The following is a 13,573-nucleotide window of genomic DNA, read 5'->3' on the forward strand; positions in this document are numbered from 1 at the left end:
GATATAACGCGGTTTCACCTATAACACGGTAGGATTTTTTGGCTCCCGAGGACAGCGTTCTATCGAGGTAGAGATGTAATTATCAGACCAGGGGAACCTTTTAGAGAGACAGAATCATAAGAGGTACTGTATATTTTCAAAAGCGGTCTCCAGTCTCAGTATCTCTTATTCTTTTCTTATTCTGTAATTTAATGTACTGTTCATTTTATTTTTTTCTGACCTCTGATGATTTCAAAACAGCTGAAACGGTTTGTGTTTAAAAAGTTTCCAAACTGTTTACTGGCAGCGAGATCAAGCATGGAAAATATCAGCCCAAGAGGTAAATATTTTGGAAAGTTATGAGCATCTGAAAGCTAGCTGTTAGAATGCAATTGTTTTTGCAGCTGGGACCACTGTAGTAGTTTAAAATTAAATTATTATATACAGTGTAGTCATAATGAGCTCTGTGTGGCTTGAAAGCTTGTCTCTCTCACCAATAGAAGTTGGTCCAAAAAAAGATAAAACTAAATTATGTCATGTAAATGACCACAGTACATTTTGTAATGTATTACCTTTGCTTTTTTGTTTTGTTTTTGTTAATTTGCAAAATTAACTCATTAGCAGCCAGTCTCCGAATTGTCAGTTTGAGGTTCTTCGTTGTTTTGAATCTGGTCATAAAGGCTGGGATTTTCAAAGGAGCCCAGGAGAATTAGACAACCAAATCCCATTGAATTTCTGTGGCATTTGGACACTTAAATCCCTTAGAGTCCTTTGAAATTCCCAACCAAAAATATTGACTTTTTGATAATTCCATGGGTATTTCTCCTGTAGAATATCGGGGAGGTTTGTATACTGTCATGATTAATTTACCCAACTGTGGTAAATAGAAAAGAATAGCTATTTAGTGCAAAATTCTATCAGCAGATCCACACAAGCAGATTTTTAAAAAGTGATTAAGTGATGTCTGTCCTGTATAGAGAGATTTGTCTGCAGCGCTAGAAGATTATGCAATACCAGAAAATGTGTGCAATTCCATGTGTACTTGTCTCCCAGAGTTTCTAATGTTTGATTGGCCCGAAGGAGTCTTTGTTTATCACAACGTGCCATTTATTCCTCCTCTTCTGATTATTCAGACTTATTTGAAGAGCGTAAAGTATTCTTACTTAACTTGGAATTTCTCTGGAGGCTCCTTGGATAGGTAAATGCTAAAGGGAGAATATTTTTTTACACACTTGCATAGCACTGTAAAAGACTGTAGCACTGAAAAACATTATGGGGATTTGTAATTGTCCCTGGAGGATTTTGATGCTATAAACAAATTATATTGGCAGTTTGTGACAAGTATCCTTTTCTCATACTTTTTACATAACACCCATTTTCCTGAGGGCAGTACGCTGACTTTTTAACATCAGTAGATGTTCATCTTAATAAGAAGTCTGTGTGTATGTGTAATTATTTTAAATTGTGTATGTGTGTAAGGCATATGTTATCCCTTATAGCCTTGGTTGCCTAGCTCACCACTCCCTTTTCCAGTAGTTTATGACTTCCTTCAAACTTTTTGGGAGCAGGAGTAGAGGTAGATAGTTTACTGCCTGGAAGAGGCAAATTAGCTTACTGATTGCAATTGCCTTGGTATGCTACTGTTTCCTGATGCATCAGATCTTGGTTAATTTAAGAAAAATAGTATATAAATGTTCTCTCTCATACACTGTGATACTCGTTACTACAAGATGCAACTCACATATCTCAGGTTGTGGAAAAATGGCATGATATTGTAACGTATTGTATTATTTGAGAAATAGTATCTGAGCAATAAAATGCAGTCTTAATGCTTGACCCACACTGCACAAGCGAACTGCATTTAAATCACATTAGCCAGAGCTAGTTTTAAAACTAAATCAGCAAACACACATTTCTCCTCGCTGTAGATGAAGTCGCTGTTTAAGGGCAGATATTGAGGCTCCTGTTTTCTCCCACTCACCCGCTCTCTCTCATATACCTGTATAACTCAGGTGGTAGTTCATCATTTCACAAACCCTAAACAAAACCGTTACAGCAGTCAGTTTTTTTGTAGCTACTTGCTGTTTGCCTGTTTTGTTTTTTTTAAACAAGTGATAGTGACTGAAAGCACTTTATCACAAGTGCTTTTTTATTTCAATACTGTATAGCTTTTGATTAAAAAATTTTGTTTTGTGCTTATTTTAAATTCTGATGTCTGTAATTTAAGCATCTAGATGCCACAGTGAAAGGCACAATACAAATTAATAAACCCTTTGTTTAGTTTACTGAAAGCAGATAGCTTTGTGATTCAGATGACTACTCATATATAGTGAAATCACGCACAACAGATGACAAGTTACCGTATTGTAGCGTAACAGGAGAGTCAACATGTCAGAAAATAGAAGCTTTGACTGAACTTTAGATAAGGCCTAAAGATGGCTGGATTTGTGTCAACAGCTCTCTGGCTGTGGATCAGATTGTAAAGTTTGTGCAATAATCAGTGTACGTACCTCTTAAAGAAAGCACCAGCTCCAAGCACTTTGTCACACTTCACTAATTTAAATAGGGATAAAGTGTTCTCCAGATTTCATAATATGAGAGGTTTAGTCTGGCAGACAACAGTTTGTTCTGTAAGGTTGTTGTAGAGGAGTTGTGGAAACAAGGTAGGAGGGCAGGGTCACTAATCACTAGACCTATTCCTGCTCAGATGCAGGAATACACTCCCAACAGTTATGACTCCAAATCTCCCCTGCTCTAATACCGTTAGGATTCAGCTGTGAAACCATAGAAAAAACAAACTGCCTTTTCCCATCCCTTCTAAAACACATCTGGGAATGAAGTTGGTATCTCCCAGAATGCACAGAGAAGACATGTCTCCTTTCATTTTGTTTGTACAAGCTTGTAAAGATATTTTTATGGAAGTTTAGATTTTCCTTTTGCACCCATGATCCAGTGATTTCAGAGATTGAAAAGTCTGCAACCGATTGTCAGTGCAGAAGAGTTCTGACTCCTATTTAATACATGGCCTGATGAAGATGTTGCTTTATTTCTAGTTTTTAATAAACTCTAGATTTGATTATCATCTTCTTTTTTTTTTTAAAAAAAGTGTAATAATCATCTGCTCTTTCCCAGTTTTTCCTTGTGGTAGTGAGACTACCTCTGGCCCTCCTTCAAAGAAACTGATCTGGCTGGATAGGCAGGATGCAGACCTTGGATATTTCATGGTTGACTACTACTACTCTTTCCATTTTGGTTTCTCCCAAGATTTGAGATCTAGGAAGAAGCCTGTTTCATCTCGTTTCTGAGTAAGAAGTGAAAGAAGTTTGCAAACTTTAAAATATATATAGCTGCAGTCTAGAAAAACTGCATGACATGAAATTTAGTGAAGTTCCCTGCACACAGACAACTCTTGCTTTACAAGGATTTACAGGTGCTGTAATATATATTTAATTGATTTTAGTGTGAGTACTTTTCAGGCTTGTGCACCCAGTTTTATTAGAGTGACATTTGTTAAATAAAACTGATGTGATAGTTATCTGACAGAAGTTAGAAGAAAATAAGTCCAAATTTAGCAAACCCTAATATTAATAACAATGTTTTCACAGTTAAAAGAAAAAAAATGTTGTGTTTGTTTCTCTTTAAACATTTTTGCTGCAGTACTTTAAACCCAAGATTGAAATTTTATTGATTTTTATATTTTAATTGTGAAAACCTTTCTATTAATGAGTTTTATTGAACTTTTTATTTTGCCAAACCTAAATTTTGGGCTGTAAGTTGCTAAATATTTATTTTAGATGTAAGCTAAAAAGATGTTGCAGGATTTCACTACAGGAATATATTGAGATAGAAAAACAGAATATCTGATCTTAGCTATTTCCTTTTGTTATCTATAGCCAGGACTGGATTTGGCAACAATGTACAAATGTGCTCAACTTTGCACACTTTATGCACTGTAAATGGAACAACTCCTAGTGCCTAAAGTTAAGGAAATGAAAGGTTTGGCCTAAATATGTAAAGATGACACAGACATGGCAACAGTAACATTGTCTATTATAACAGCTAAATGAAATTTGTGGTGCAAATCTTAAATGGTCTTCTATCATTGTATTGCTATTTTTGCCTGGTTTAAGCATATAGAGGTTCCTAGGAGGCAATATAACTCATGCAATTGATTACAGCTCTGAGAAATTTACTATTTTAGTGATTCAGTGTATGTATGTGCCTTGATGGTAGCTATCAGTATAAATTTCTAAGATGAAATAACTTTACTATCTGTTTCTGCTATGAATACTTTTGCATTACATACCCATTCATAGTGGGTAATATATACTGGAATTATATTTTCTTTAAGTGCTATGTACTCCATGTTTTTACAGTCTCTAAAACTTTCATTTGCTGTTTCAGAACGTTTTCTTTCTGTTGCTTCATATTAGGGGACTTTAAACTGGACCTTCTCTCTCCCTTGTTTGTGAAACTTTATTTTTTATCCACAAATTAGTAGCTTTCCTGATTCCCTTGACCACTATAATTATAGTAGTATAATATAGTAAAATTATAGTAAAATGTAATTATATTATAATAGAGTAAAATTATAGTAAAATTCTCTCATCAAAAGGAGTTACCTGCATATTAAGACCCAGTTACTTAAACATGGTCTTAACTTTAATCACATGAGTAGTTCTGTTGTTTTCAATGGAACTACTTACGTGACTGAATGCTTTTCTGGATTGGCCAAAGTGCATAGCACTTTTGCAGGATCAAGCTCTAAGTGATTGTTATATCAAGGTAAAAGGCATCCAACTCATATCTGCTTTGCAGGATAGGTAGGAGAAATGTAATTGAGTTGAAAAGCATACATTTCTTGGCAATGAGAATGGAGAAAACACTTCTTACATTTTAAGGAAACTTTCAGTACGGGTGTTGTCTAACATGATAATGAGCATATTCATATTTTTATACCATTCATGCAATGTTCATTATTATTGTGCTGGTTTAATGGGTTGGGTATATAACCTGACTAAAACAGAAGCAGTAAAAGCCAAAACATGGGCCCATGTCTGGTCAAAACAAAGGCATGTCCAAGGCCACTCAGGAATCTGAATTATGTGGGCAGGGGCACAGCTGGTCATTGTCTGCATGAAGGTGTTTGTTTGTGCGAGAGACACAGAAGCAGACAGAAGGCCAAGTTGACAGTAACAGAAATGCTGGTAAAAAGGCCTTGAGAGAAATCTAAGAGAGCTTTTTAGCCACACAGTGCTGGCTGGAAAGGCAAGTTTGGAACAGTGAGCAAAGAAACTCTCTCCTGCTGTTTGATTCTTACTATGTTAAGGGAAACAAGACTTTATGTATAATCTTTGTAAATAAAGAAGATTACATCCAAGAAATAGCTGATTCCATCTAATGATTTCTCCTCCTAACTGGAACAACCTGAGACACTCTCTGAATTTGGCTAACCACTGGGTCAAAAGAGGTAATATTTAATACAGGAAACACTTCTTTGCTGTGGGCAAAAGGAAATCTGCTTCCTCACTACACAATTAATACATTCTGTTTAGAATGAAAGCTGACTTAGAAACTGAAAACAACTGAAATGTTCCAGAGAATAGACTCTTGGCTCTCTAATTTTAAATCAATTTCTAGAAATGGGGTGTACTGCTTGTAGATTTATTTGGTGGAACAATAAAGTAGGCAGAGGCTGTGACAGGTCAAGTAATCTCGAAATCAAGGATTAGAACAGGTAAAAAAATAACACTTTCTATTTTGTTGTGTTTTGGAGAGGGAGAATTGCATTATTGTGTTCGGACTCTAATTATCATGATGCAATTGTTTTTTGTATAAAAATACAGATGAATATATCTTACTTACAACAACCTGTTTTTGTTAAATATAGCCAGTGCATGAGTTGTTTTTATGGAGATTTCATCCTACTGAAAATTTGGAACATTTTTAACGTGCTGGTTTTGAGCTAATGAAAAAAGAGTCTCTCTTGCCTGTCCGCTCACCCAATCAGTTTAATGACTTTCATAACCTTGTTGTGAATGTTTGCATCCCGGAGGGGCATTCTCTGTGTGGGCAGTGTTTGCTACATGTTCTGAGCTTGTGGTAAACATCTGTACTCCCCAGGAGTGTGGACCTGCAGGGGCAGTACACTCAAATAACATTTACAGTGGTAAATGCCTTTCTCGTCTAGAAGTTTGCCACAAATCTTTGTCAGTTTTTTGTTTGTTTGTTGCTGCTCCAATAGTGAATGAATATATCTGTGCAATGAGCAGTTTAGGCTTTCTATCTTGTTACATCTGATGTGACCTATCAGAAACACAAACTGAAAGTATAGTAAATAGGGTAAATAACTACAATATCTTGTGGCGTTGTTCCTTCAAGCTTTTCAATCTATTCTAGAGCATAATAAGCCTGCATTGAGGTCAACTTTGATTTCATTAAAGAAACGTAGGACAATTTGTGGGTGGTCACAATATTTGTTGGAATATTAGGCCCAAATTTGGAGATTGCTGTTGATCAAGGGCCAAAGGCAATTGTTTTGATTCAATAGCATATAACTGTCTAAATATAAACATTTTCCTGTCGTACCTGTCATTTGATGATGATGAAATTATAGTTTTATAACCTAGTTATAACTATAGTTTATAACATAACATAGTTTTATATTCTAACTTAGTGTTGATTGCCTTGTGCGAAATGCATTCCACTGCGTACAGTTCGCTGGCAGGATGGGATGGTGTAGCACAATTGGCCGAAATATAATGGACCCATTAATTATTAACAAATATTATCTGTGGTTTATGTAACTATTAGAGATTCCAGCTATATCAAAGTAGGTCTGAAACTTTATTATTTGTGCCACATAGTTTTGTTGTCAAGGCAAAGATCAGTAGGCAAAAAGGCAATCTTGTCTTGTGCTTTTTTTATGCAGCTCAAGCAATTGAAGTTTTTCCAGGCTGCACTGACTTGGCTTTAAGTCTGTTGTAGATGGCATGTATTTGCGATATAAATATTTAGTCTGAAGCTGATGCCAGTATAGGGGCAAAATTTAAACTTGTATCCAAAAGCTCTTTTCCATAAACATATATTAACTAGCATTTAGTATATTCCTATCCTTTAATTCTTTCTTAATTGAATCCTGTATCAGCATTTCCATTTTCCCCTGGGATTTATGTCAGTCTAACTCCACTCGCAAGGGGTTCGTAACTCTGAAGTTCTACTTTAACTATCAACTTTTAATCCAGTGACCATAAAGCTGCTATATCTGTCCATAATGAGGTCCAAAATAGAGTTTCCTTGTGTTGGGTATAGTATTTTTTGTGTTAGAAAGTTATCTATAATTTTTAGAAACTCTAATGATATTTTACTACTGGTGGCATGAAACTTCCAGCATATGTGCCCCAGATTGAAGTCCCCACAACAACACAATTGCCACACATTTTAAGCAGGTGTCTAAGGAGTTCTCATCCTGTGCTCTGGTTTGATTCAGTGGTCCCTAACAGAACCCCCTCCTGGGCTTCGTTGGTTTGCACATTCATCCCTATGCTCCTCCGGAGGGCATTCTGTGCCAAAACATTAACAATTCTGCACACAGTATTTTAAAATTCTGCAAATTTTATTTGTCAAATAAATGTGGAGGCTCCAGCATGACATTAGGGAGCACAGGCCACTGGCTGCACAGAAGTGGGAGATCACCGTGCAGAGGGCCCCCCCCCCCAACTTCCCCCCGGGACACAGACTCAGCGGTGAGGCTGCACCCAACCCTGACACAGTGCAAGGACTGACCCTGACCCTCCATGCCAGATATGGGCAGGCAGATTCAGCAAGGCAGGATCCAAGTGTGGAGGGGCTCAATGGGGGGGGGGGGGATGATCCAGGTGTGAGCTGAGAGGGTTCTGTATGGGGTGATCTGGATGCACAGGGGCTTCTTGGTGGGGGTTCTGGGTGCAGTGGTATTGGGACTCTACAGGGGTCCAGGTGAAGGTGGTTAGAGTTCTGGGTGTGGGGAGCTCAGTGGGGAGGTCCATATGCTGGGCTCAGTGGGTTGGGAATCCAGGTGCAGCTGGTTGGGGCTTGGTAGGGTGGGGTCCGGGTGGCTCATTGGGATGGTGCAGGGGGACTGGGGCTTTTCATGGGGGGTTCTGGGTTTGTAGGGATGTGAGGCTCGGCAGGAGGGTCTGGGCATGAGGGGATCTGGATGCATGAGGGTTGGGTGGATGGAGGAGCAGCTCCCTGTATAATGATCCCTTCCCCTGCAGCTGAGGAGCGATGGGCGCAGGAAGTGCGGCAGGTGGGGGTGCAGTTTTCAGAGCTTTCTATAGCTGGGGGAGAAATCTGGGGGTGGGTCTGACCTGGCCCCGGATGCTGTGCAGGTGAAGAGGAAGTCCAGTCTTCCCCAACCCAGCTGGGACTAGCAGCTGAGCCTAGCGCAGGGTAGGAGCCACCAGTCAGGTCTTGCCCAGTCCTGTCCCCTGCCCCACAGTGATTTACCTCTCTGCCAGCTGCCCTGGACACCCGAAACATACTTCGGGGGGGGGGGGGATTGTATGACTGCTCTCATGGCTTCCCTTTGCTTCCCCATTAGAAAGTCATTTTTCTGCGGGGAAGCAAAGAAATCTGCATGGGACATAAACTGTGTGTATGCACAGTGGTGTAGAATTCCCCCAGGAAATATTCAAGATCCTGTGGTTCTGTTGTTGAAAGATAATCCATCTCAGATGGCAAAAATCAGTTCAGTGCCCTTTCATTTAAATCTGAGCAACATTAAGTTCAGTGGTGCACGGTGTCTGAAGTCTTGTTTACTCTTGTCTGAGTGATAAAAGGTTTAGAAAACCTGACCTATGAGGTTTCAGAGTGGTAGTAGCCGTGTTAGTCTGTATCAGCAAAAACAATGAGGAGTCCTTCTGGCACCTTAGAGACTAACAAATTTATTTGGGCATAAGCTTTTGTGGGCTAGAACCCACTTCATCGGATGCATGGAGCGGAAAAGACAGTAGCAGGTATAATTGAAAGGCTGGGAGTTGCCTTACCAAGTGGGAGGTCAGTCTAACAAGACAATTCAATTAACAGTCGGACACCAAGGGAGGGAAAAAAACCACTTTTGTAATGAGAGTGGCCCATTTTTTCCACTCCATGCGTCTGATGAAGAGGGTTCTAGCCCACGAAAACTTATGCCCAAATAAATTTGTTAGTCTCTAAGGTGCCACAAGGACTCCTCGTTGTTTTTGCTGACTTATGAGGAAAGGTTAAAAAAACTGGGCATGTTTTAGTCTTGAGAAAAGAAGACTGAGGGGGAACCTAATAACAGTCTTAAAATACGCTAAGGGGCTGTTATAAAGAGGATAGTGATCAATTGTTCTCTATGTCCACTGAAGTTATGACAAGGCGTAATGGGTTTAATCTGTGGTAAGGAAGATTTAGGTTAGATTTTAGGAAAAACTTCATAACTCTAAAAGTAGTTAAACTCTGGAATAGGCTTTCTAAGGAGGCTGTGGAATCCCCATCATTGGAGGTTTTTAAAAAGCAGCTTGAACAAACATCTGTCAGGGAAGGTCTAGGTTGACTTGGTTCTTGTCACAGAATAGGAAGCTGAACTCGATGACTTCTTCAAGTCCAACATTTCTATGTTTCTATAAGCCCAGTTTGCCTAATGCCTGGGGAGCTTTTTCTGCATTCTCCATGTGATAACATAGGGGAAACGCATGTGTTTACAAATACAGTGAAAATTAAAATCATATCAGTAGGTGTTTTGTACCTTTTCACTTGTACCATATTTGTTTCGTGGTTAGTTTTTTCACAGAAAAATACATACAGTAGAAACCTATAATTCACAAACCTAATAAATATCTCAAAAAGCTAAACAGGATTGCCAAATTTATCATAAAGATTGAAGAGCAGAACGCTGGAGGTAAATTATCATATTACTAAAATTTGGTTACTAAAAATCTGTGTGTTTTACTAGAAAATTTATGGTAATTAGATCATATTTCATAATGTAAGTGACTCTTGTGGACAGTGCCTAATATTCATGAATGTTTGAATATGAAATATTTTGCAAATGAATGTGTGCTCAGTGTTAATGGGCTTATATTGTGCCAAGGAAATAGCCATTTTTTTGTAAAGACAGACAACCTTTGTATTGAGGGATGGATTGTATAACTGATTTTAGGAGCCTATCCCAGGGTTTCCCAAACTGGGGGTCGTGACCTCTCAGGAGGTTATGAGATTATTATGTGGGGGTTGTGAGCTGTCAGCCTCCACCCCAAACCCCGCTTTTATTTAAAAAACAGAACAAGCTGCACCCTTATTTATCCCCTAACAAAACTGTTACAGCAGACCATGGTCAAAAGGCTCATCTACTGTAATTCCCTCTTAGCAGGGCTTTCCCTATAATTTCAGCTTTCTTTGAATGTAGATTTTAGTAGAGGGCAATCATGCCTCACCAATATAAAAGAATTCTTTGAGGGGGTCACCAAGCATGTGGACCAAGGGGATCCAGTGGATATAGAGTACTTAGATTTTCAGAAAGCCTTGACAAGGTCTCTCACCAAAGGCTATTAAGCAAAGTTAGCTGCCATAGGATAAGAGGGAAGGTGCTCTCATGGATTGGTAACTGGTGAAAAGATAGGAAACAAAGGGTAGGTATAAATGGTCCGTTTTCAGAATGGAGAGAGGTAAATCGTGGTGTCCCCCAGAGGTCTGTTCTGGGCCCAGTCCTATTCAACATACTCACAAATGATCTGGAAAAAGGGGTAAACAGTGAGGTGGCAAAATTAGCAGATGATACAAAATTACTAGAAATAGTTAAGACCTAGGCGGACTGCGAAGAGCTACAAAAGGCTCTCTCAGAACTGGGTGACTGGGCAACAAAATGGCAGATGAAATTTAATGTTGATAAATGCAAAGTAATGCATGTTGGAAAGCATAATCCCAACTATACATGTACAATGATGAGGTCTAAATTAACTGTTACCACTCAAGAAGGAGATCTTGGAGTCATTGTGGATAGTTCTCTGAAAACATCCACTCAGTGTGCAGCGGCGGTCAGAAAAGCGAACAGAATGCTGGGAATAATTAAGAAAGGGATAGATAATAGGTCAGAAAATATCATGTTGCCTCTATATAAATCCATGGTACTCCCACTTCTTGAATACTGTGTGCAGATGTGATTGCCCCATCTCAAAAAAGATATATTGGAATTGGAAAAGGTTCAGAAAAGGGCAACAAAAATGATTAGGGATATGGAACGGCTTCCGTATGAGGAGAGATTAATAAAAAACTGGAACTTTTCAGCTTGGAAAAGAGATGGCTACGGGGAGATATGGTTGAGGTTAATCATGACTGGTGTAGAGAAAGTAGGTCAGAAAGTGTTGTTTACTACTTCTCATAACACAAGAACTAGAGGGTCACCAAATGAAATTAATAGGCATCAGGTTTAAAACAAATAAAAGGAAGTATTTCTTCAAACAACACATAGTCAACCTGTGGATCTCCTTGCAAGAGGATATTGTGAAGGCCAAGACCATAGCAGGGTTCAAAAAAGAATTAGATAAATTCATGGAGGATAGGTCCACCAATGGCTATTTGCCAGGATGGGCAGGAATGGTGTCCCTAGCCTCTGTTTGGCAGAAGCTGGGAATGAGCGACGGGATGGATCACTTGATGATTCCTTGTTCTGTTCATTCCCTCTGGGGCAGCTGGCACTGGCCACTGTCGGAAGACAAGATACTGGGCTGGATGGACCTTTGGTTTGACCCAGCAGGGCCATTCTTATGGTATTATGTTCTTCTCCAACATTTTTATAATAGTGTTAAATATAAAAAACTTTTTTATATTTTATGAGTTGGGTCGCACTCAGATGCTTGCTGTGTGCAAGGGGTCACCGATACAAAAGTTTGAGAACCACTGGACTATCCCCATGATAGATCATACCCTCTGTTGTTCATGTGACCAGGACACATCGATTTTTATGAGAAAGTAAAAGTTTTGGGTTGTGTGAGAGAAGATATTTATTTCATACGAGTCTACCATGTAACGATATTTAGTGCTAGTCTAGTGATGTTTTCCATAGAATTAATCTAGTTGCATTTTTATTTCTCTTTCTTTCTTTGGTAGTTGCCAGTAGACGATTTTTTTCCATTTAAGACCTATGTTGTTGGGTTTAGAGACTCGTACTAGGAGCAGCTAATTAGAGAATTTCATGCACAGAATTTTTTCACATGGTAATGTTTTTGCTGGCCGGGCAGCACAGTGCCTTTCAGCATGCATATGCTTTAGTTGTGCTGTGATTGGCGTGTACTGGATTAAAATAGCATATACTTGCAATTAAAAAGTCCTGAATCTTTTAAATTAAAAATAAATGAGTTCTGGTTTTAAGAACATTTTAAAGAGAAATTCTTTACCAGATCTTGAACTCTGGTGTAGAGTTAACAACATCATAGTAATAGTGAAGATTTTGTAATCCTTAGCCACTCTTACTTCAGAACTGGTTTTAAAAAAGAAACTGTGATATGCACCAGGCAAAGACCCAAGGAGGAGAACTTGAATCTATCATATTAGCTGGGAGTAATATTGTTGAGTGCTCTTTTTATATAAAACAACAACAAATATTCAATTTGGTGTCAATTTATGAGTGGACAATGTAGAGAACATGGGGTGAAAGTATGATCATGGTTGCTGAAGCCAGTGAACAAATATGCTGCTACATTCAAAGCAAGCTGAAAGTATAGGGAAAGCCCTGCTAAGAGGGAGTTACAATAGTTGAGCTTTTTGATCATGGTCTGCTGTAACAGTTTTGTTAGGGGATAAACAGTTTTGCTAGGGGATGAAGGGTGCAGCTTGTTCTGTTTTTTAAATAAAAACTTAAACCACTTTCAAATAATGTCCAATCCATGGAGCATTATCAAACCATGTCCTTTTCCAAGGAAAAGAATTGGCCAAGAGTTATGCAGTAATTCTCAAACTGTTTCTCTGCTTCTGAATGAGTGTTTGTCCATAAACTAGGACACTGAGAAAGAGAGCCTCTTCACAACAAAGGCTTTTACTTAGCAGAAAAACTCTGCTTTTACAGAGTGGAGTACAAGGTGGCTCAGAAGCATCAAACTGGCAATATTATCCAGGTGTTCTTCTGGATAAGGGACTGAACTTTCCCGTGTCAAAATTGATGGCAAATGATTGCAATATCTGAGCCTATAAAGAAAGGAGAGGGGAGAATATCTCACACAGAGAGGAGTGCCATTTATAGAGCAGCATAGGAGGAACTATTATAGCTGCTAAATACAGTATCGGGAGAGATTCCTGGTTCTGAGGAGCTGTTGTATTAGCTGCTTACTACCGCATCTACTTGAGATTATGGTGATAGGCACTTCAGAAATATTTACTGATATATTAGCCACCATGTCCCAGACTCTGAAAAATCAGGAATCTGCACTTACAGGAGGTGTGTAAAAACACCACGTTGGGCTGTGGAGATCAAGGAGTAGTAAATAGATTTTATTTGCTCTACACAGCGTTTTTTGATTTTTTTTTTTTTATTTGGGAGGGAGGGAGAAATTGTCAAGCGGTGTGACAGCTATGTTGTTGTCACTCAGACACC

At 38.8% G+C, this 13,573-nt stretch overlaps 1 protein-coding gene across 10 annotated transcripts in view; it reads left to right on the top strand.

The window, feature by feature from the left end:
• Positions 1–13,573, top strand: part of JAK2 (Janus kinase 2) — a 159,146-nt gene that overhangs the window by 18,311 nt on the left and 127,262 nt on the right. For 3 of the 10 annotated variants that reach the window (XM_073345270.1, XM_073345271.1, XM_073345259.1), the window contains exon 1: positions 3,148–3,409. The exons of 6 other annotated variants lie outside the window; for them this stretch is intronic. In XM_073345270.1, coding sequence (XP_073201371.1) covers positions 3,352–3,409 — 58 coding nt within the window. In that variant the 5' untranslated portion in view covers positions 3,148–3,351. Of the gene's footprint in view, positions 1–240; positions 320–3,147; positions 3,410–13,573 lie in introns of those variants that run through there. One more of the 10 variants, XM_073345260.1, reaches the window with a different exon arrangement.

Source organism: Lepidochelys kempii, chromosome 5 (genome assembly GCF_965140265.1).
Source record: "Lepidochelys kempii isolate rLepKem1 chromosome 5, rLepKem1.hap2, whole genome shotgun sequence".
NCBI classification, from domain to species: Eukaryota; Metazoa; Chordata; order Testudines; family Cheloniidae; genus Lepidochelys; species Lepidochelys kempii.